Below are 23,205 nucleotides of genomic sequence, written 5' to 3' on the forward strand. Positions count from 1 at the left end.
TTTTTTAATGGACTTTTGTCCTTACACTTAGCAACATGCGTTGCTTTCCATCACATCAAGTCCCATAAAATACCCTGAAGTTTGTGGTGATGAAAAGACAAAATGTTGAAAATTGCGCATAGTTTTGCATGGCACTGTATATTCCACAATTGTTTCACAAAAGGGACTCACAGGAGTGAGATTTCCTCTTTAATTCAGACTTTGAGTCCCTATCCCAAATAATTGCGTTCCATTTTGCTAATTGGAGTGATGTGCAGCTTTGTAGCTTTCCCCTTCCCTCCCCTCGCTGCCTCAAAGTGCAGTTTTGTTTTGCATTTAACATCAGATTTGGCAACGAGCGCGTGGAAAACGCAGAGTGCTGCTCTTCAAATGAGCTGAAATCCTTTGCGTCTTCTCAAATAATTTCACCTCATACCAAGCAGTCGTGGCGATGCATGTGGAAGAAAAAAACAACCCACAAACGCACGGCACAAGCGATTGTTGTATTGTGGCGTGTTTTTACCTCTTTTCCATTTGTCTCTGCTTAAACGGCGCGCCGCTGGAGAAAATGTTGGCGGTAGTGGGTTCTAGAATACATTAGCCTGTTGTTCGTTTCAGAAAAATGTTGGCGGCGGAGAAAAAAAATTGCAGGATGAATTATGTGACCGCTTGATTTATTGGGCGACTCTTTCCATTTGGTAGCCCCAGAATGAAAGTGCTCAAATTCAGCAGCACATTAAATTAAATATGTGCCGAACAGATTCTAATTTGATCACCAAGCTGTTTCAATTTCATTAGCCTGGTCCCTAATGGACTTTCACAGCATATTATTCCATCTCACACAAATCCTATTCATTGGCTTCCCCCCCACCCTCTATAATGAGCCCCATGATGCATGGAGGCCATGTGCTCCAACGCAGCCCACTGTGAGGTGACGCACTTTTTTTTTTCCTCCTACAGTCACATTTTGAAAACACATTGTCCAAATGTGATCACACTTGAGATTTACAATAGCTGCTTAACATCTGCCGTAAGAAATCAATCAGAACGATTGCAACTGATCACTGGTTATGCATCACCGCGATGGAGGGAAAGGAGTGGTGTGGCAGCAGACTGATGAAAATTCATGGCTGAAGTTTTACCACAGTGCTGTGATTTAGCAAAGCAGCAATCATGTGGTACGCATCACAATTATCACAGCTGCCTGCTCTTCTAACCGTAAAAAGAGATGGAACGATACCTTCAGAACCTTTGAGTGGTTTTGTTTTATGAACTCCCTTACTGTGCTGTGAAACTATGTCAACATTACAGTGTGTGTTGTATTTTTATGTCCACCAAAGTTATCTTCCATTTGTTGAAGAGTGTTTGGTCAGAAAATAAAACATAGATGGTCGCAGAACTTCATTTCGCAGGCAACAAGACTGCTAAACATAGACGTCACAAACTTTTCCCTATTGTTTCTCGTCTAATAATGGAAAACTTAATTCATGTTTTTGTTCATCTTGTCTAGTTTTTCACAAAGCGCTGTACACATGTCTTACCAGAACTTCCCTAAATGGGTTATGGTCCATGCACAATGCTGCTGCTTGGCGTCAGGCTGGATCTCCAAAGTTTTGTCTTGTAACTCCACTTTAATGCAACTTTATTTGCTCCCTGTTCATTGTGGAGTGCAATTCAAGATATTGGTTTTGACTTGTTGAGCTCTGCATGGACATACATCAGTCTACATCTCAGAGCTCTTACATTTCTGCGCTCCCCATTAGGATGTTGAGCTCCTGTGATCAGGACTTGCTGATTGTCCAACATACAGAACTGAAAACTCTGAAGTTTTTCTTTTATGTGTTTCCAAGACGCTGGAATCTCCTTCCTCTGACTCTCAGATCAGTTGCCTCCTTTAAACATGACTTTTTAAATCTGCTTTTGCTTAAATTTGCTTTGTGTATTAACTTTGCTTGTTTGTGGTTTTTATCTTGGATAGGTACTACATAAATAAAGTTTTACTTACTCTTTATAAATGAATCAAATGACAACCGAAAGAGGGAAGGGCTTTTAAAATGTATCAGTTATTCAAGATGCAGTGATCAAAACAACTTCCTGGATCCAACTACTCCACTGACACAATGCATCCTGCAGACATGCAGCAAAATAAATAAAAATATGGCAGTGATGATAATGATCAGTGCACTGTCAGTGGTCTAGGTTCCAAAAGGCTGAAAATGATAGCACGGCGCTGCAGAGGACTCTGCGGTAACACTGATAAATGTTTTCACCAGGTCGTCCGCCATTAGTGTCAGGGCAAGTTACAGCCACGGGAGCGGGTAAGCAGGAAACGGAGAAAGAGTGGGCGTAAATAATTGATAAGGCTGACCCCGCGCGATTCATTTTCCGCGGCAGCAGATCAAAAGAGCAAGGCTCGACGTTTGACATTGAGTCGAGTGTAGGAGTCAAAGCCGCTTCCTGGCCCGGCGATGCTTCTGCCACTTGTGTTCCTATTAAAAATGCAATGGCTCTCTGGCGTGAACTAAATATAAGCCGGTACGGCCAGGCATTAACCAGCTGGCTAATGGACTCGCTGGTATTAGCCCAACAATTTACGCTGGCGGCGAGCGAGAGCTCGGAGCTGTGGTGGAGGCCATTTTGTTCCCGTCCAGTTGATGAAGCTGTTCCCGGGCCTCTCAGGTGTAAAATCCAGCCTGCGCTGGGAGCTGCCGGCTTCTTTTAGACGCGATCAATATTTCAGAGGCAGCCCAGGCCTCTGCGTCGTGTATCCTCACACGCGGCCTCTCACAACACTTCTGCAGCTGATTATGTACATGTGAATGAACAGTGGAGCCGGTTAATCATTTATGACGTTTCACAGTTTTTCAGAGGAGTGTTTATTTGAATTGTGCACCGGCGCCGTTAGTACACAAAGCACGAAGCCCGAAGCCTGCAGGGTCTGCTCTAAACGTGTGAAAGTATAACCATGTCCGCAATGTTTTATGCACACATCTCTGCAAAAATGTGCAGGGCTTTTTTTTTTTTCTTCTTTTTTTTCCATGGCCTTTTCATGTCCACCGCACAAGTTTATGCATCACTGCTGTGAGCACTTTGATGGCCTGCATAAAACTACTTTATTCATAATGGAAAAATACTGCCTGTATTTCTTTGCTTTCTGGCCCTTTGAAGCCTTTTGCATCGCCTCTCTGAAGCACTGGTGTGAGAGTATCGCTTCCCAGCTGCCTAATTAGATTGAAGCGGTGCTCGCACTTGTGTTATAAATGACCCATTGTGAAATCACAGAGGGGTGGATTGTGTTGGCTGATTCTGAAACTTTTGGTTGAACTTTCCTTGAATGTATCTCGCATTTGACGTGCAAATCAACTGCTTTACGTCCCTCTTGCAGGTTTTATGTGATAAACCAAAACAAAAGATGTTTAATTATTGAACCACTAGGAAAAGCACCACATTAGGCTTACATTGACATGCAGGCCAAAACATATTTTAAGGCTTCTTTTAACTATTTTTGCCACAGCAACTGAACCTACAGCTAATAGTGTTCGTTGGCTCATTTGACCATAAAATTGTGCAAATTAGAAATATGAAAATAAATGAGCTTAATGGAAACACACCAATTACGAATAAGCTCACAGTTTTTACACTATGATGAGGTGGGTTTTTTGGCTGTACCGAAATTAGCACATTTGAATCAAAACACCATGCACCATGCATGTGTTTAACTGGAAGTTACTGATGGCAGAAAAGGCAAAGACGACGACAGGAAGCCGGAGAAGGACGATAATGCAGGATGTTTGTTGATCATTTATCGCCTGAACAAACTTATTCACACGTGATTTTAGAGGCGTTTGAAACACACGTTTGCTAAATTGTGTTTTTTGACATTAGCTCGGTATCTAATTCTGCGGTTGTACTGGGACAACATCTGTCCTCGGCAGCTTTTAATGAATATTACCTAAACAAGGACGAATTGTGTTGCCGTCACATTCAGGGTTGCATTCAGCCCTTATTTGTTAGGTTTTTTTTCTGCCCTATGGAATAACTACTGCAGATGGAATTGACTCGAGCAACAGCGGCCATATTTGTCGTCTTCTGTTTGTCTTTGTTTGTGGACAGCAGTGGATGTTAGAGAAGGATGAGAACAAGATACAACAGCTAAGTTTTTGAATGCGAAACCAATTCATATTGATAATCCCATTCTATGCAAGTCTTTTCATTGAGAAACTGCTGGGAAAAGAAGAAAAAAATATTGAAAATCTCTAGGTTTCTGCTCTCACTGAGAAGTTCTCAAAGTCTGAGAAGTGTCTCCCCTGGGAATCTCCAAACGGCTCAGAAGAATGAATTGATTGCTTGTGATCTGATTCAGGAGCTCACAGCCATTACTTTTGGATGGGCTTGGGTGTTTCCGCAAACTGAGAATATCTCAGGATGAAGTATTGTGCTTTGAACGCTATCTGGATGCATAATTCACCCTCATAGCGTTGTCTTGGTTTGCTTTTTAACTCTTTGTGGGACATGCAAGTTTAGTTCGAAAGTTAAATGAAGTGGGGATGTTTTTCATATCCTTGATCTGTTCCGTTGGGAACCTTGACATACTGACTCAGGTTTAGTGCCTCCCCTTAACCCATGAAGACCTCTTATGTCTTCATACCAAGCTAAGAAATGACATTCCACTCCTTGAGGCTTTAAAACTTATTGAAATCAAAAGGATTTTTCAAAGAGCATGTCCACAGAAAGTCCCATAAATAACCTCCTTTATTGGCCCCTTTCCTTTAACTCCAAACGGCTTGACTTGACTCTACAAACTACTCTGATACTTACATACCGAGCGCAACATGTAGGATGTTGTCTTTGTCTGTAGAATGCTGTTTTCTTCACTAATGTTCTGCAAAAAAAAACTTAAAACCTTCACAACCACTGTACAAAATTACACAGGTAAACAGATACAACACCAACAAAAGGCGTTCTTTGCATTGGCAGAGGAATCGGCGTGTTTTTGGTAGAGTTACAGGTATGCTTATTTGCATGTTTGCTTTTTGAAATTGCATCTCCATGGCTGCAGCCTCCGTTTTTCATTCTTGCTTGGTTTCATGTGTTTATTTTGTAGAGGTTATTTATTTATTTAATTGTTTTTGTCTGTGTAGGATGGTAATTGTGACCGTAATTATGGTTTTCGGTTTCAGTGGTGTTTTCCAGACTCTCTCTGAGCACCAAGGCCTATTCAGCCGTCAGCGTTCTCTTTGCATGACGAAATGATTTGCATTAAAGGCAACCATAGACACAAACATTCCTCTAAAAAAAAAAAGCCTCCAACATTCTGCCCCTGTGCAAATTTCTGACTGTATACCTCGAGATCAAGACGGCTGGAAATCACAGTGACGTCTTTGAGTTATCGCTGTCAATTACTCAAGATAAATGGCTTTGGCACAGCGAAGGCCGGGCCCATCAATCCACCGTGTCTCACATTTGTCCTAGCTTCTGCTCTCTATTGATTCTGCTTCCACAGCTTCCTTGATCCACGTCTGACGGCCTCTGACCGCAGAAGCTAACTTGAGAACTGATGTCAGATGAGAAGAAGGGAGAGTAATCCGAACCTCCTCGGTTCCCCCACAACCAGGCCTCTTTATGGATCCAGCTGAGCCGTTCTGCTGCAAACTAAACCCAGATTTCAATCAGGCTTTGATTGGATTGCAATATTTTTATTTATTTATTTTATTTTGGTAGGCTGAAAGCTTCCTCTTTGATAGTGTTGTCTGACTCTAAAGTGCTTTCATTGAGCGTCTTTAGGATCGTGTGTCTGGCATATGCAGAGCTTTTTTGTTGCGTTTTTTTACAAATCATCAACCCAATTTAAACATCAGCTGAAAATAATCTGAATAAAAACAAAATGCTGATTTCAAGTAGTGATTTTTTTACCAAAAGGAGGAAAAAAAACAAATTTAAGGACTATTTGTATCTTTTAAAATGATGTCACTATCTACAACAAACTGTGATTGATGCTTTTTTTTACTGCACTCATTGGTATGGATAGCTCTTTTTCCTTGGTAAATCTACAAAATGTTTAAAAACTTGAATTTTTTATTAAGTCCAAGTTTCTTTGTCTCATGTTTATATTTGTTTCTTAATCTGAAACTTGTACATGTGACAAAAAAGCAAAAAACAATACAAATCTGTAAGATACGGCAGAATCTATCTGAGCCTTTCACCATGTAGGCCAACATTCTGACTTTGAAAATACTCCAGAACTGAAAAAGAGGATATTTTTATTATTAAAAACAGTAAAACCAACAAATTTTGAAACTTTTAAATGCTCAGGGATAAATGAAACAGACATTATATGAATGGGAAAAAAACTAGAGTCTACTTTTTGTAGAAAGGACATCTCCACATCATCGGAGATGCAAAACAAAAACCTACTGTTATTAGAAGATGAATACTTTCTGTGGGTCCTAACATTTTTCTTTGTATTTCATGAAGAAATTAGTGCTCGGTGTCTTCTTCAGAGGTTTTTTTGTAGTTTCCTTCAATGGTTCTAGAAAGCATTTTCAATCTAAAGACATTTTGATTTGTCTGTGAAAAAAAAAATTCTTCTTTGCATCAAACGCATGTTCTGGCAGGATGAATTTATGTACCCAGCTTGTTGAATTACAGTCGGAGCAGGAGGCCACAGAGAACTATTCCTGGGGCCGCAAATGGCCCCAAGGGCCGCACATTGGACATCCCTGCTATAGGGGAACAAACACCTCCCAGTGTGTGTGTTAATACTCTTTTTATAGCTTGGACTCATTGTTTTGTCAACTGTTTTTCTTCGCATCCAAGCTAAGCGTACTCAATTCAGCCCGTCTCACCTCCATGAAATGTCTGTCAGAAGTATTTATCTGTCTGGTGGCTTAGCAGAATGACCATTCAGTGAGCCGCCGAGGGGACGGAGCCTATTGTGGAGCGTCTGGTCCTCTGTAAAGCAGCTGTCCACTGAGGTCTGTGATGGCTGTCTGCAGGATCGCCCACCGTCGCCGCTGATCCTCCCTCTCTCCTTCCTCTCTCTCTCTGTGGCTCTGCCAGCAGCGCTCCGTGAGTTGGAAGCATTGATCGGTCCTGAATTGGACTGCGGCAGGCCTGATTACTGATGTCAGCGTGCGCCGGAGCACGTGGGAGCAGCGGGGCTCTGCGTGCCAAACCTGCAGCTGGAGAGAGAGAGAGGTGGGGGCGATCGGCGGCGTTTGATTGCAAACGCATCATGCCTACACGTACTGTACAGCTTAGAACGAGCGCGCATCCAACTCTGTCGACACGATCTGGATCCGTTTGTACGACAGTGAAACTGATTTAGCGTTTTCCGAATAAACATTAAAGGCCAAGCCAAAGGGCTTTTTTGCGTATCACACCAGTAATTTGCAGAGATTTTCAGCGCCGTAGGGTTCAGTGTTTTGAAAAGAGGGCAGCTGATTGAATGTTTGGATGCCTCTGTGTTCTCTTGTGACACAAGAGGGTCAGTTTATGACTTTGCGTCATGGAAGCCGCTCCGCACGCATCATTTGTGTACAGCCAGAACAGAGGCCATCATCTTTTCCACTAACAGAACAATAGCCATTTTTCCCCTTTTGCTCTGGAGACAATGAAGTGCCTTCCCGCCTTGAGAGCGACAGGCCAATAAAAAACGTAATTGGATCTGTCACTCAAACTGTGCTGCAGTGCTGTGGTGGGCAAGCCAGGTGGGTGGCGGTGGCAGATGCAGCGAGGAAGCCGGTCAACACGGAGAAAGACAGAAAAACGAGACGGAGGGGCGCCATCGTTTAGACCACAGGTGCTGTTTTTGTGCGCCGCCTGTAGCAGGGGCTGGTAATTGTTTTTCCCAAATGGCCAAATAAGCAAGCTTGACTGTTGTTGAGAGACAGGATGCAGTTTTTCCAACTGGGTGTTTAATGTTTAACTAGGTTTCATGGTTTTCTGGCAACATTAGGGATTCCAGCTGATCTTTTAAAGAGGCAGTAGTATGTAATGTTGATGTTTTACATCATGTTGTAATGTTGTTTCCTCATCAGAAACATACCTGGAGTGTTGCCTTGATTCTTTCACGCATGTTTGAGAAATCCTTGAATCTCCTGTGGCAACCGTTCAGCTGTGAAAAACGCCTGGGTGGACCTAGCTCCGCCTTTGAGGCACAGCTCCCACTCACAGCTGCAGTTTCCAAGCTTCTGAGATTCCACATTACACAGCAGCTCTTCCCTGCGACTCCTCCACTCAGCTCCTTCAGACTAGCCAGCAGCAATTAGCAAACACTTGGTGGAACTGCTCATCTGCTGAGCGCATTATAGGAACTACTTTTCAATGCTGGTAAAAATGTTACTAAAGGGTTAATAGTGGAGCCATGTTGTGATGACTTCCTGAAGGCGGAGTTTCAGAAAAAGCAGGAATTTTTAAAGAGACAGAGGCCAAATTTCAAGGCGTTAAGTTACAAAGTCAAATTTCTTCTAAATCATATTTCATATATATTTTTTTGTATAATAACTGGCCTGTCCTTTACATGTCCGTAAAAAAACAAAAAAAGTGCACTTTTAATCGTGACATAACACCTTCTCAACATGTTTTTTTTTTTTCTTTTTTCCCTTTTGTTTATTAAAACATGCAAGTCTAGCACTAGCAGGGGAAATGGCTCGTGGTCTCTTAGCAAAGACAAAAGAGAAATCCTACAACAACCGCTAAAATCTGGCTGCGGGACAATCTGCTGCTGTTTGTAGGTATTAGTGGGTCGCCGACGTGGCTTTGATGCGGCTTCACAGGAGAGCAATGGCTGCCAGATCCTCTGAAGGTCACAGCGGATATACCAGGATACTGCGTGGGCTTTTACATGCACTTCACCCATCAAATGTTTTTTTTTTCCTTGTTTGTTTTTCCCAGTAAGGCCCAGCTGATTTAATAATATCTTCCACGAAACAAAGCACGGAACATCCACCTCACATTAAATCATCAGCAGATTGTTGGCGTCATGTCTGGGATGCTTCGATTATGTGCATTTTGTCGGCACGCCTGCGCTCACGCTTTCCTCGCATCCAGCCATGCGTCCGTCTGAGTTTTAATGACAAGCGCTTATATTAAGAGCCGATTTATAGCTGTAGTAACAAAGAGGTGAAGCGCAGAGCGGAGCGTTCGACTCATCTAACTTCTGCTCTGCTTTTAGGAAATGGCTTTCTCGTGTCTTTTCCATTATTAACCGCATCGAGGAGAGCTGCTCTGTCGATGCCGTCTCACCAAAAGCTCATCCCGTCTCTCGTAATGGTGAAGAAATAAAGATGTTTTAACTGTAACTTTGAAGTTAAAAATGAAAGAGGGAATTTGACTGTGTTTTGCTCTAGAAACTTTATGCCTTTGCAAACCCCCCAGAGGGAAAATGTTGCACTGTGCCTTGCATCAAGAGGGAAAAAACTGCTCCTGTCTTCTTAAGCCTAAAAAAGATTTGCTTAGAAGCAGAAATCAGTTCCCAACTCGAAACGAGTTTCACTTTTTTGTCTAAGCTTTTATAGGTGATCGTCTTTTTTGCTAGTATCCTGCCCAGGGGTGGGCGATGTGGACTTAAAGTTTTATCACAATATTTTGTGGTACGATTGTGATAAAATTGCTTCTTTATGGCTGTGCATCAGAGCCCTGCAAACATAAATATTACTCTTAAGAAACATTCCCATTTAAAATATGCTTCTTTAGGACACCAGTCAGATAAAGAAGTGTGATTTATATCAGTAAGGTGACTGCATTTAACCATTTTTTTTCAAATACATTGGTATTTATTAATAAAATCATTGAACAAACAGTAGAGAAAATACTAAAACTAACAAGACAGAAAGTGCCGATCAGAGCCAGGAGGAGATTTTCTGTGCTGTCAGTCAGGCTCGAGTTTATCCACCGTCGTCCTTGTTCATGCTAACTAGCCTTAGCATTCACTGTGAAGAAGAAGTAGCACAGCAGAGTGAAAAGGGCGTGGTGTGAGCAGCATGCACACAAGGTTGATTGGCAGGGCTAAGACCCTCCTCCTGGCTCTGATTGGTTGTCTCTGACCAATCAGTGTATTTCTGTAGGTGACAGAAACACCACAGCGGATTTTCTCCTATGTTGTGCTGTGACAAGATGATGAAAGTTTTAAGAAATGTGTTAAAATAAACCATTTTTTTAATAAAAGTTTATCTCAGTAGCTTTGATGCAATTGAGACTCTAAAGTTAAAAATGCCTGAAAAGTGTTGAATCTCTAAATGCTGTGAAAAGTTCTTGAATAAAGAATTGACACAAGGGAGGTAAACACAAATCTGCTCCTCACTTTCCAAATCTTTTTTTTTTTTTTTGTCTACTCTGAGTGAGAATGCCACCGTCAGAGCCGCGTCAGGAATCTGCTGGCCTGATGAAGCGCTCATCTGCTCTATGAGAAGAGTGTGACATTTAATGGAGGTCAGCATGTTTAAGCGATGTGTCATCCACTGTACGCCGGAGCTTATCATCTAGCGGTGTCACGCTGACAAACACAGTTAGGGTCCCGCTCAACATAATCAGGGTCCGCACTCTGAACAGTCAGCCATGCCGGGTCAGAGCCTCGGCTGATCAATTAGCAATATGTGTCCGCTCCCCCCCAGCCTCCCCGTTCAAAGCCTCCTCATTTTGGATTCGTTATGAGAAGCAGTCCCTCCGCTGCCGGCTTCTAAAGAAAGTAATTACACAGAGAAGACTCCCTATGGGGGATTAAAACAAATGACACAGAAAACACAGCTCTTCCCTGCCGCACGCCACTCACTCGGGCTCTGAAGCCTCTTGCCTGTAACCGCCTACACGGCCGTGAAGATGGAAGCTGTCGCGGTAAAGCAACGCTCGTGAAAATTAGTGGGGTTTGAAAAGGGAGAGGAATCCGAAATTTACAAGGAAGAGCCGACGTGATTTACGGGCGTGATGTAACTCGTAGTGTCGAGGGCTAAGCAAAGCATACAGCTTTCGTACGGCTTCTTTGGAGACGGCGGCTGAAGAAGGCATCTGTCCTGCTAGTTTCATATAGAGACAGGCTGCGGGGAGCATTACTCATCATTACAATCTCTGCTGGCAGCCTATTTTCATCACATTACACTTGTATAATGAAGAGTCCTCGGGTTCTCCATGCAGTTTACCATTAGCACCAGCCGCGGGCATTCATCCAAGTCGCTTTATTGAGCCTTTTACACTTAGTTTACTGTGTAATTAATTCATTACTGCGCAACAATACATGTAGTGGAAAACATGGCCGTGATGCGGCTCAAATGTCTCTGTGAGTTGATGCTTGACAGTTGCGGCCCATTTGATGTTGGTCTTCTTTTTTTAAAGATGGTGCGGCTCGCTCGCTGACTTTTGATGACATTCACCAGTTCATCTAGGTAATGGAAAGCACCGCTGGGTCTGTCGGAGCCTCATGGCGCCGCCGCTCCTTTGATGCTTCGGGTGGCCTTGATTCTGTGGGTCGATCTTAAGGGTTCTTACCTGCCTGTATGGATGAAGCAAGTGGCCATGAAAATGATCAAAGACACTCTGTCAATTAAATGAAAAGTACTTTTTAAATGTCTTTCTTTTATATCTTACTAATGCAAACTAATCAATTCGTAGGTAGGGAGGTTTGTGTGACTAATCACCTCGTCGCACAATGTGAGCAGGTAGAAGTATGTTGGTAGGTAAATAGGTACATAGAGGCAGGTAGAATAATGGAAAAATAGAAAATTGTATAAAATATAGACTCAAAATATAAAGAAAAATGAATAAAAACTACATCTCTAGAGCTTTGTTGTATTTTACTCTGAATAAAGAGTAATCAATTGGCAACAAAATATTTTCTCCAACAGGATTATTACATATTCTGCTGTGGCATACAATCCTTTACTGTGGTAACCACCACCAGTTTGTTACTGGTCTTCAAAATGGGAAATGTCATTATGCTGTGATCTGCAAAAGACATGATAAAAATTAGGAAAAAGAAACAGAAAATCCATTTGAAGGAAGGATGGATGGAAGGCAAATAAATAAAATCTCCATCTCTACAACTCGACAGTTGCTCCGCTGATACTGGCAGCGTCTTGGAGCAGCTCCGTTAAATTTGTTCACATTTGTTCTTTTTTAGACTTTTGCTCACATTGTATTTGGTTGAGGCGTCGTTGCATGTTTGGACAATTATTCCCTCCGGTGTTGGATGCTGTGCAACTTTTCGACTGTCCTGCAGTTGTTGTGATGCATAACCGTGATAATAAGATGCTTCACAACTGGGAGCTGCGGAGTAGCATCTCAAAATCTCAAATAATGCCAGAAACACAACCCCAAAACCCAGAGGAATTGAAAACGGGATTTCTTGAATGCAGAGCAGTGAGAAAAGGAGAAAGTTCAAACCATCGATCACATCGGTCAAGTAGTCAACGCGTGTCTCAAATGTCTCTCTTCCTGACTTTCTGACCACACTGCCAAGCGGAGATTTAAAGAGGCGCGGCAGGAGCAAATGGGGTGGATTAGCAGTGCTTGCCAAGAACTAATGGTGTAATCTAGGGCACATTGCTGTGAAATGTTGTCTCTGTTGTGCGGATATTAAATTGTTAGCATGTCAAATTACATGACAAACGAAATATAACCCTGTTGTCCGTCATCACATAGAAATCTGGAAACATGGATACAGTGTTCTCCTCAGGTGAATTTGTGTTTTAAAATGACACCACCAGTGTCTTTTTCCCACTGCTTCAGAGGCATTCACTTTCAGTGTCCTTGAACAATAAGGACACTTATGTGATGTCATTGCGTATTCCATAATCTTTTTTCTAGCACCATTGCATATTGGGAAAACATTGAGTTGTGATGGCGGTATGTTTTCCCTCAAATGAATAACCGTGGGTCTGTTTTCACATTGGTTGTCGCTGCCTCAGCTACATGTTTTAGCAGGTTTTAATGTGGCAAGGACTCTAAGTACTTGGATTGTCTCTGGTGGTACTCTGAAGACAATTTGGTCTCAACACAAAGTGACCACAAAGCTTAGTGACTGCCAAAAAGATGAGTTGTTCAAGAACACTGGTCTTGGTTTCCAATGGAAACGGCTCTAAAGAAGAGCTTTAAGGGAGGAATATGTCTAGAACTTCAAATAGAAATTAAATTGGATGGCTTGATGTAGTTGCTTCTAGCTACTAGCTAACTTCTAAGATCAGAATAAGGATGTGGGCATGACAACAAACCCAATGCCAAATGTGTAGCTTTTTGTATTTTATGGATTCAAACACTAAGGAACTTTTTCACAAACAGTAGTTTTATTTTACAATGTGTGTAAAAGTATTTATTAATGACAATTTTATTTTTGCAGCACTTTTTAACAGGCTACATCAAAATGCTTTACAGCAAACTCGTGACTATAGACATGGACAAAAACACTCTTTTTGTTTCTGACTTGGAATTTTTAAAAGCTCGATTTCTGTGTGGGGACAAAAGAAACTAAAAATAAAACCATGTCCTTCAATCAAGCAAATTGTGATAAAAAGTAAAAAATTCCAACTTTTGTTATATTATTTTTTTACATTTCTGTCAGTGTTACATAGAATTTTGAAAAGTGTGATTTGTGTGTGGGGGGGAAAAAGGAACTTAAAATAAAACCGTATGCTTGAATAAAGCAAATAGTGAAAAAAATAGAAACGTTCAACTTGTATTGTGTTTCTTTTTGAAATTTCTGTCAGTGTTTCCCAGAAACCTTGGTTTTCAATAAAGGGAGCACTTGTTATAAAAAGCTCGAGAAGCGATTCAGTCTTTATTTGTGTGTGTCTCTTTCAGGAACAAGGCAAAATCGGCGTGACGTTTAACATCGGGACAGTGGACATAAGCGTCAAGGAGTCAAACACAGAGGTAAACGACGGCAAGTACCATTTGGTCCGATTCACAAGGAACGGGGGCAACGCGACCTTGCAAGTGGACAACTGGCCAGTCAACGAGCACTTTCCCTCAGGTACAGCCAGCATCGTTTATCATTTGTCTCGTAACATAAAAGTGATAGTTCTATACAGCCTAAGAATCACTGGACGCCATCTATTTTTTTTTTATTTTATTTTCAAGGGCAGTCAGCGTTTGAGTTGACAGGCCGGGAGGCAAGCGGTCACGAAATGCTTGTTTGGCAAACTACGACTCAAAATACATCAGTCCTTTCACGCTACCATACCTGAGTCAATGGGGGTGGGAACACTATGAGCCAGGATCCTTTGTCTTCCAAGAGGCATTGACTGTGCACCATTTGGCCAGCTCATTACGAAAACAGGGATTCAAAGGCACCGAGAGGCATTTTGGTCGATGGAGAAGCGAGAAGGAGGCAGAGAACCTAGGGTGGCCTGTTGGCCAGATAACACCGCTGCCTCCCTGTATCTCTCATTCCCAGGTCAGCAGAAGCGGCACGGCGGCAGAATACAAATAGGCTCATCAAACAGAACCCGCTCCGTTTGGAGGTCTGGGAACTCTGCTTCTCTGTAGCAGATACCTGTGTGCTGCTCTCCAAGTGAGGAGAGACTGACAGAGTGGAAGGATGAGAAGAATAATCTCTTCCTGCTTCTACTCAAGTCTGGTAAATTGGACCGGCTCTCCTCAATTTCTGTCTTGGAAGTCACCCAACTTTCAGAAAGCTACAGTGTTTGCTTCTTTCATGTTCTCCAATTTAGATGGCATGATATAAGGTGGCACGAACTTCCTTGACTATCTTGGTAAAATAGTGGTGTAAAAGCAAGATTGCGGTTGCTTTGGTTGTGTTGTTCTACCAAGGAAGGGTGCAGTCATGAACTGAGATATATCAGGTGCACACTCGGTCAAAATCAAACAGAAAAACCGCAGACTTCTGAAAAGACACCAGATCTGAGTTGACCACTTTAGCCCCCACATGATGCTCCCAGTAGCACGTCTTCACCAGAACTGCTTCCTTTCTTGGTGCAACCTGGCATGCCGGGTGGTTTGGTTCAGAGCCAGCGCAGGTGACGCTAATTTCTTCTGTCTCGGGCTTTCTTTTTGCTTTTGGCTGTTTTTCGCTTTTAGTTGACCAGATGACTTCAGACAGGTTTCATAACTCCATTCCAGCCTGAGTAATGGGGCAAAACGATGAAACAAACCAATGCATTGTGGAGTCAAAAAGTAACATCAACAAATTAGATTTATAGAAGCGTGCTGGTGGTATTATTGAGTGGTTTTTGTTTTCAACATTTTACTGAAGCACATTTACTGGAAGGTCAAAAGACTTTTCTTTACCTATTTTAAACAAAAATTAACACCAAGTACTTTTGTAAATAATGACACTTTAATACAAAGTTGGAACTTTTAATGGACGTTTAATGCAACTTTTACAGCAACTTTGCATTAAAAGTGTCATTATTTACCGAATGACACTTCATGACAACAGTCATAGACATTCATAAAGACTCCTTCATGTTTATGACAGTGTCATGTCAGTCTTATTCACACCAAATTTTACTATCATTAGCCAATCGGGGATTTTTTTTTTACCCCCGGACGTTATGAAGATCTCATTTCTGTCTACTAGTTGTTGTATTCAGGCAATCAAAAGTGTTGCAGTTGACTTCTGCACCCATCCTAAGAGTTGGTAATAAAGCTGCAGGAACCCTCAGTGCCCTTCCCTTTTTCTGCCCTATAAAAGTCTTCACCCCACATCTTGTGAGTAATTGCATATTAGAGTCCAGGCTCATGCTTTCTCTAACTCCTAATGCTTTGCTCAACAGGAATAGCGGCCAAAATGCTCCAGTATACAAGTATAGGGGTGAAAATTTTACTTTTTGTGCCAACATTGTGGATTCTGCAAAAGATGGGTTCGAGTCAACAACATTCTGATTTAATCAAACTTTTCTTTAACTTCCTTGGTATCATTTTGTTTTTATAACTTTGTTAAGTTCACATTTTGTTTAGAAACATCCAAATAACAATCATTTATATTTCATTAAATGAATTTTTAAAGCCAGGATCTGGGACAATTGCATCAGTTAGCAGATATGAATCAGTTTTGCGAATATGTACAAATATACAGTATAAAAACAAAGAACTTTTCTTCTCTACAAAAACGACACATTGGGGTAACAAAAAAAAAGCCAAGTTAAGAAATGTAGCTTTTTTTTTGCCATGCAACTTATTTTTGATTATAACCACAGGTAATAAATAAAGATGAGTTTTAAAATTTTTGCTGATGTAGTTTGCAGGAGTGCTGCCAGGACCAAGATTACGGTGACAAATTATTCTAACGCGACAGAGGAAGTATGTTAAAAGCATATTTACGCCTACTGCAGTTCGGTATACACAGCTTAGGTGATACATTTCTAAAAGTTTGAACAATGGTTGCAAATAAGCTCGATAAGATATTTACTGTACGTTAGATTTATTTCCCTGCTGTGCCTGATATGACGGTCTGAGAGCTTTTATACGCCTTAGCTTCTATTTTCATTAGTAAGTCAGCAGTTCAGAGAGAAACAGGCGTTCAAGTTTTGACAACAGGTGCAGCGTTGACAAATTGGGAACATCAGCTTTATGAAAAAATAGATGGAATCACTTAAACACTGTCAAGACCGAGCGAAGACAGCAAATGCAATAAAGTGAAGATTGAACGTCTAGTAGATTATAAAAAAGCAAAGTTTATTAGCTAAAGTTGGTGTTCAGCAGGCCAACCGATGAGTAGGGATAGCAGCAAAAACACGAAACATTTCTCAAGAATAAAACAAGAAAGGTTAACAAGTGCTTTGGATATAAAAATTGTCTTTTACTGAATATATTTCTATCTTTTTTGTTAGAAAATGATAGAAATATAACATTCTCATCACACTTCGGTAATCTACACATTCAAGCCAAGTAAAAATAGTTCATGATATCATTTTATCTGGGGAAAGAAACTGGAATGACAGAAAATAGATAGTGAACGTACTTAAAGACATGTGCATGGAGAAACAGGCCACAAACATTACTCTGGTGTGAATTTGACCCATAATACCACTCAAATTGTCTCATTTGGAAATCCATACTTGTTTTCTCTTTAGACTTTTATCAAGAACATCCTCCTCCTTTCAGTAATATGAAGTTTCCAGGACCAAATGCTATAAATCAGACTCCACCGTGATGCTTCTACCTGCAAGCCTTTGGTGTTTTTTGGGGTGATTTTGTAAAACTATTCTTCCTTTGAACGTGGTGTGTGGAGTGACGCCCAACGAGTTCAGCTGATCTGACGAGGCCCTCCCAATATTTCACTGTCTAAAGCAAAATATTCATCAGCAAAGCCTAAACATGCATTTTCTTCAGCAGTGGAGTGTTGCGCAGTGAGTGTACATAAAGGATTTTGTGTTTTTTTTGTTATTTTTACTAGCTTTCTTACGTGAAGAAGCTATTTGCCTACTTGTACCAGGGCATATTTTGCTCTAAAACACATTTGTCAAACTCAAGTCCCGGGGGCCAAATCTGATCCACGTGACCTTTTTTTCTGGCCCTCTGGTTTTTCACAAATCCACAAAATTTATGCAAATCGACATTTTTTTCTGAGTTTTACTGCAAATTTTTCTCAAAATTGGCCAAAAACACTGGATTTCAGTGACATCAGCCTTTCTTGATGTCACTTTATAGTCCATGACCACTACGGCGGTTAATAAAAAGTCACAATTAACATCATACGGTAGCGCAAATATCGTAAAAATTCCTCACAAATAATTCTAAAAAATCTCTTCTTTTGATTTTTACAAAACTGTAAAAACAACCACAATATCCTGGAGGGACTGATCAGTGTGAACAGCTGTTCAATATTATTTAGTTGTAAGAAACATTTATTGAATGCTGGAAAAAAAACAGCTATTTGCTATTTTTGCTGTTAAATGGATCTTCTCAAAACACCGGCCCTTTAAGAACATTCAGAATTTTGATTTGGCCCAAAATGAAAACGAGATTGACACCCTGCTCTAAAATAATTATAAGGGGATCCTATTGAAATTGCAAGGAGATTTCATTTGAGTGAATTACTTATTTTCATGGGGAAAATTGTAGCTGATATTTCTGGGTCTTTCTGAATCTCTTGGAAAACTTTTGCTCATTATTTCAAGTCTTACTGTCAGAAATCTCAAGAGGCGGTGAAATTATTTTTCTTTCCACCTAACAGTCCAATGACTCTCACCACAACGTTCAGAAGTCTAGAAAATGTGGCAACAGCATAACTTTTTTTTTTTTTTACTTTCATCAATCATAACAATATACAACTCTTTGGTAAAGAGAAACCGTTTAACAGGCCACCATTGGATCAAATAATCAATCAATACTCATTCCGTATTGTATCGTATCTTCTTGCTCAAAACTTCCTTTGTGGACTGATTTGTTTGTATCAGTCGATTACTCGGAGTCGTTGCCAAGATCTGGTGTGAATTTAGCGTCTAAATTTAATTGCTGGGGAATAAAACGTCTATTTTAGCCTTATTTTATTTGATGGAAAACACGACAGGATACTAATATTCACATTGTTGATGTTGAGCCATCTGCGCTCCCGAGATATCAAGATTTTATTAGCGCAGCCGAACGCAGGCTGACATTCACCCAGCGGTTTCCCAACATAAAAATAGAACCCTTTAATGCTGTTTGTATTAAGAAATCAGAGTCCTCAGCAGCGCCGCTCATCCGCACAATATCCTCCACTCTGATCCCATACAGGAACGTTTCCGTCAGGCTTTCGGGAGGAGAGGGGGGCTTATGCGTGCGCGTTTGCGTGTGGGCGTTGGATTTGCGCGAGTGTTGACTGCTTTGTCTCTTCCTTTTCTCTAATTATTCTCCCCCCCTCTGTCGGAGACCTCTCAGATCTCTGTTCTTTTTTCCTCTTTTCTTTTTCCTCCATCCGTGTTTCTCCTCCTCCTTCCAGTCGCAGCTCATCACGGGTTTCGCATCTCTCCTGCAGTCCCGTGTACTTGTGTGACAGCCCACATTCCTGCAGGGGCTCGCCTTTTGTTTAGTGAGAGGGCTCCAATTTCCTTATATAACATTCAGAATCGCTGTACTCTTTGATTACACGGTCTCGATTTTTTTTTTTTTTACGTTTATTTTTTTTGTGCACGAGTTTGAATCTTTGAATCAAAGAATTACAAGATCCAACCGGGCAGAAATTGCACATCGCCCTTTTGCCTTGAGCTGGCTGCGGTTCACGCATTGTCTCAGATGAATGGCCATTAGCCTAACTACTCAGTCAGTGCCTGAGGGAAGCTACGTCTTTCTGCGTGTGTGCGTGTGTGTGTGCGTGCAAGCGTTTCATCTCTTGTGGCGCACGCTAGCCAGTTAGCCGTAGCAGCAACAATCCCGCTTTCATTTTAAAACACATACGGATGTACGATTCTACAACCTGACACAGACATCAGATGATCTTCTTTTTTTTTTCTAGAATCACAGTTATGGAGAAAAATGAACAATTCCTCATGAGCGAGACAAATCCCAGTGTGTCTGTGGGCCAAACGCAGTTAGCCCTATCTGAAACACCATCTTTTGATTCTTTTTGCTCTGAGCTCTGCCTGACTAATTTATTCCTGCAACATCATCGGAAGATGACCTGATAAATGATGAATACACTCCCTGCTTTTGTGCCCTTTTCACCGGAGTGGAAACCAAAACAAACAAACACACACAAAAAAACATGTTTTGATAAAGTAGAAAACATTCGTTGGCGTAGGGCAGAAAAAGCAGACGCGTGTGAACTGATGGAGAGAAATGCATTTGTGAATGAGGAAAAAAGTAGATGGATGACAGTTGAAGAGGCTTATATCACCCGAGATGAGTGCGCCGGGCTGATTGCTGAGACACGGAGAGGGAGAAAATGAAGGAGCGGAATACGACTGGATGAGAAGAAAAGAACGAGAATGAATGACCTGAGGATGAGGACAGTGAGTGAAAGAGAGAGAGAGAGAGAGAGAGAGAGAGAGAGAGAGAGAGAGAGAGAGAGAGAGCGCCAGCGGTGAAAGTCCGGTGTAGATTATAAAGAACTAGGTGACGATGGGTATTCATAAACAGCGGCTAGCTGCAGATTTGAGCCTGTTTTGGGACAGTATTAAATACACTCAACGTTCCCCTCCTCCCTTAAAAAAAGAATTAAAAAAATAAAAAATTCCAGGAGCCTGTCACTGTAGACATTTTCACTGTTCTGATGTGCTCTCGGCTCTGGCCCCCGTGATGGAGCCCTGCTGAGATCAGTCTGGCAAACAAACTGAGTAGAACGAAGCAGCAAATCAGCAGATGACTGTCGCCCTGCCAGTGTTTGTGCTGACTGAATGGCTGCCACCGACAGGAATAAAAAAAGAGAGAAAAAAAAAAAGCTAAACATTGTTTTGGCTTGGAGAAAATAAAATGGTGAAGGCATGCAGGAGGGTGGAAATAGGTGCAAGCAGAGTGTTTATGTACATAAATCTTATTAAACATAAGGGAAATAGGTTATTAGAGGATTAAAAAGGTTAGCTCAGTTCGAGCATATGCACGGTGAGATACTACGTCGCTGTGGAAAAGAGCACATTTCTAATTAATCTTTTGCACATATGTCGCTGTTGAAATAAAAAAGAAAAAAGAAAAACAAGTTGCGACGAGAGGAAATGTTGCATATGGGTGTTATTTTAGCGACAGCCTGGGTGTGAGCTAATAAACATGACTAGAAATGAAGGTTTCGACCTAATAATTGAAGCTGGTCCTGATTAGAATAGAAATATAGCAAAATGCTTCACCGTTAAATCAAAGATCTTCTTTTACATCAGACTTGGCTCCTTGAGACTAGCCAGCAACAATTAGCAAACACCTGGTGGAACTGCACATCAGCTGAGCTCATTATACAAGCTGCTTCACAGTAAAAACGTAAGGAAAGAGTTAATAGAGGAGCCATGTTGTGATGGCTTCCTGAAGGTGGAGTTTCAGGAAGAGCAGGAGTTTTTAAAGAGACAGAGACCCAATTTGAAAGTAACATTTCTTTAAAGGCACATTTGATACATATATACAGCATTTTTCCAACTGAATGTAACACAGTGACTTGATTATGCTATAAAATGGCACATTGTGGCTGGAATACACATAATACTTCCCATTCAGTACAAGGTAATAGTGAGCTCATTTTGTTGTCTCTTATTCACCATCTTTGAATGTTAAAGAACAATCTGACCACAAAACGATAAAGTCTGAAAAGCAGACAGATTTTTATGATCAACAATAAACCTTTATTGGCAAGGTTATGCAGTGCGGAGTCACCTCTGGAAAACTGAATATCAAATTGACAAACTATAGAGATTTTTCTCATTAGGTGGACAATTAGCTTGTGTTGTATTCATTACCGAAGATCCGTCAACCTCATTAATCACCTGGAACAGTCCGAGAGCTGTAACTGGGACTGTTGCCATTAGCAATCCGCAACGAGCTCATGGATTCTTCTCTCCGGTTCGGGGTTCAGAGGACACTTTCAAGTAGCTAAAAACAGAGAGAGAAAGAGAGAGAGAAGAAAAAAAATGAAAACTCTGCTGCATTAATATCCCAACTTTCCCGTTCGTCCTCTGGTTTCACTTCCAACCATAATGGCTTCCTCTGTGGCCCTTGTCCAGAGGAGAATGTATTTGGCTGCCACCTGAAACCTGCCTGAGATCAAAGGGAGGAGGAGGGAGTCCTGCGCGTAGCTGATTAACCTGCTGGCATACTACTGACACAGTCCTTTAGCTCCCTGAGCTCCCTCACAGCCATAATCACGCTCCTTCCCAGCTGGATATAAACGGAGCACTTGGCTAGATTTTCCTCTGAATATTAAAAAAAAAAAAAAGAAAGAAAGGCAGGTAGGAAGGAACGCTGCGGCTTTGTGTGATTGTGTTGCGTTCCCAGCCCGGTGTAATTTATTGTAATGAAGGCAAATATCTGAACTGCGCACCGGGTGGGTGTGAGGACAAGCAGAATACGATATGCGTCCAATCAGGCGGCTCCCTCCCCACACGCTCACGTAAAGTTAACATTCACCGCCTAAATCACTTGAGACAACACCGCACGCTGCACATTTGCGCAGTTATGAAACCACGTTAATATACCATGAAGGGTTTCCGTTCCTTTTTTTTTTTCCGTCTCGCCGGGTTACTGGCTGACGTCATGCTGTCATCTGTAATTCTTTGCGGGCTCTTTGTGTCGTTTGAAGACAGACTTCCACGTCTCAATCCTCCGCTCCCGACAGACCGCCATTGTCAAACAAAACGTGGCACACGAAGTGGGGGAAGGTGTTGCGCCAGAAATACTACAAAGTTCTCACTCACCACTTTCTCTCCAAAAGGTGGTTTGTTATATTTATAATCAACTTATCGTAACCCTTTATGTTTGTAGCAGTTCTCATGTTACAACTACAAACTTTAGTGTTTTATTTTGTTTTATTGGGAATCTGTATAATAGGCTTAAAGTCTGGCCCTTATTGCCCTTTTGTTGGGTATATATTACTTTTTGTTTTTTTAAAGAGGAGAGATTATGTAGCATTAATTTTTGTGAGCTGTATATCATATTATAATTCCCTCATCCAAAACACACCTGGAGTGTTGCTTTGATTGTTTAATGCATGTTTGAATCTCCCATGGCAACCATTTGAGATGCCTTAACACTTACTATCACAAAGCTCTGCCTATGTCCATGAAGCTCCTTCAGACTAGCCAGCAGCAATTAGCAGACACCTGGTGGAACTGCGAATCTGCTGAGCTCATCATACAAACTACTTCTCAGTTCAAAGCTCCTAAGAATGGTTGTAAACGGCCTGAAGGAGGAGCATTGTTGTGACGACGTGCTGAAGGCAGGAGCTTCTTAAAGAGACAGAAGCCCAATTTTAAGGCACCAAATTACAAAGTCAAATTTCTCTTTAGTCATATTTGATGTATGCTGCTTTTTTTATAACAAATGGAGGAAACACAGTTAATAGATTGTTATATAAAATGGCACCATGTGGAGTATACATGATACTGTCCCTTTAATCAAAAGTAATATCGAGCAGTTCAATTGTAAAAATACTAATTTAAAGATAGCAAAAAGGCAAAAGTGGACTGTTTTGTGTTTCTTTGTCATTAGGTTACAAACTTTATATTTTTTTCATAACTTTGGATAAATCCAGGATGTTCAAGAAAATGTATTCTTTCAAAAACAGGACTAAAGTGTTTTTCTTTTTTTTTTTTTGTAGTGGTTAAGAGCCCTCAGTCCCCCCGTCATGATGCTGCCACCATGATGATGTACAGTTTAAGT

General features: G+C 41.2%; 1 protein-coding gene across 9 annotated transcripts in view; it reads left to right on the forward strand.

Moving 5' to 3' along the window:
- Window positions 1-23,205, forward strand: part of nrxn3b (neurexin 3b) — a 395,380-nt gene that overhangs the window by 323,969 nt on the left and 48,206 nt on the right. For all 9 annotated transcript variants that reach the window (XM_017302192.1, XM_017302191.1, XM_017302190.1 and 6 more), the window contains one exon: window positions 13,768-13,939. In XM_017302192.1, the coding sequence (XP_017157681.1) occupies window positions 13,768-13,939 (172 nt within the window). The remainder of the gene's footprint in view (window positions 1-13,767; window positions 13,940-23,205) is intronic.

This window comes from Poecilia reticulata, linkage group LG21 (assembly GCF_000633615.1).
Source record: "Poecilia reticulata strain Guanapo linkage group LG21, Guppy_female_1.0+MT, whole genome shotgun sequence".
Taxonomy (NCBI): domain Eukaryota; kingdom Metazoa; phylum Chordata; class Actinopteri; order Cyprinodontiformes; family Poeciliidae; genus Poecilia; species Poecilia reticulata.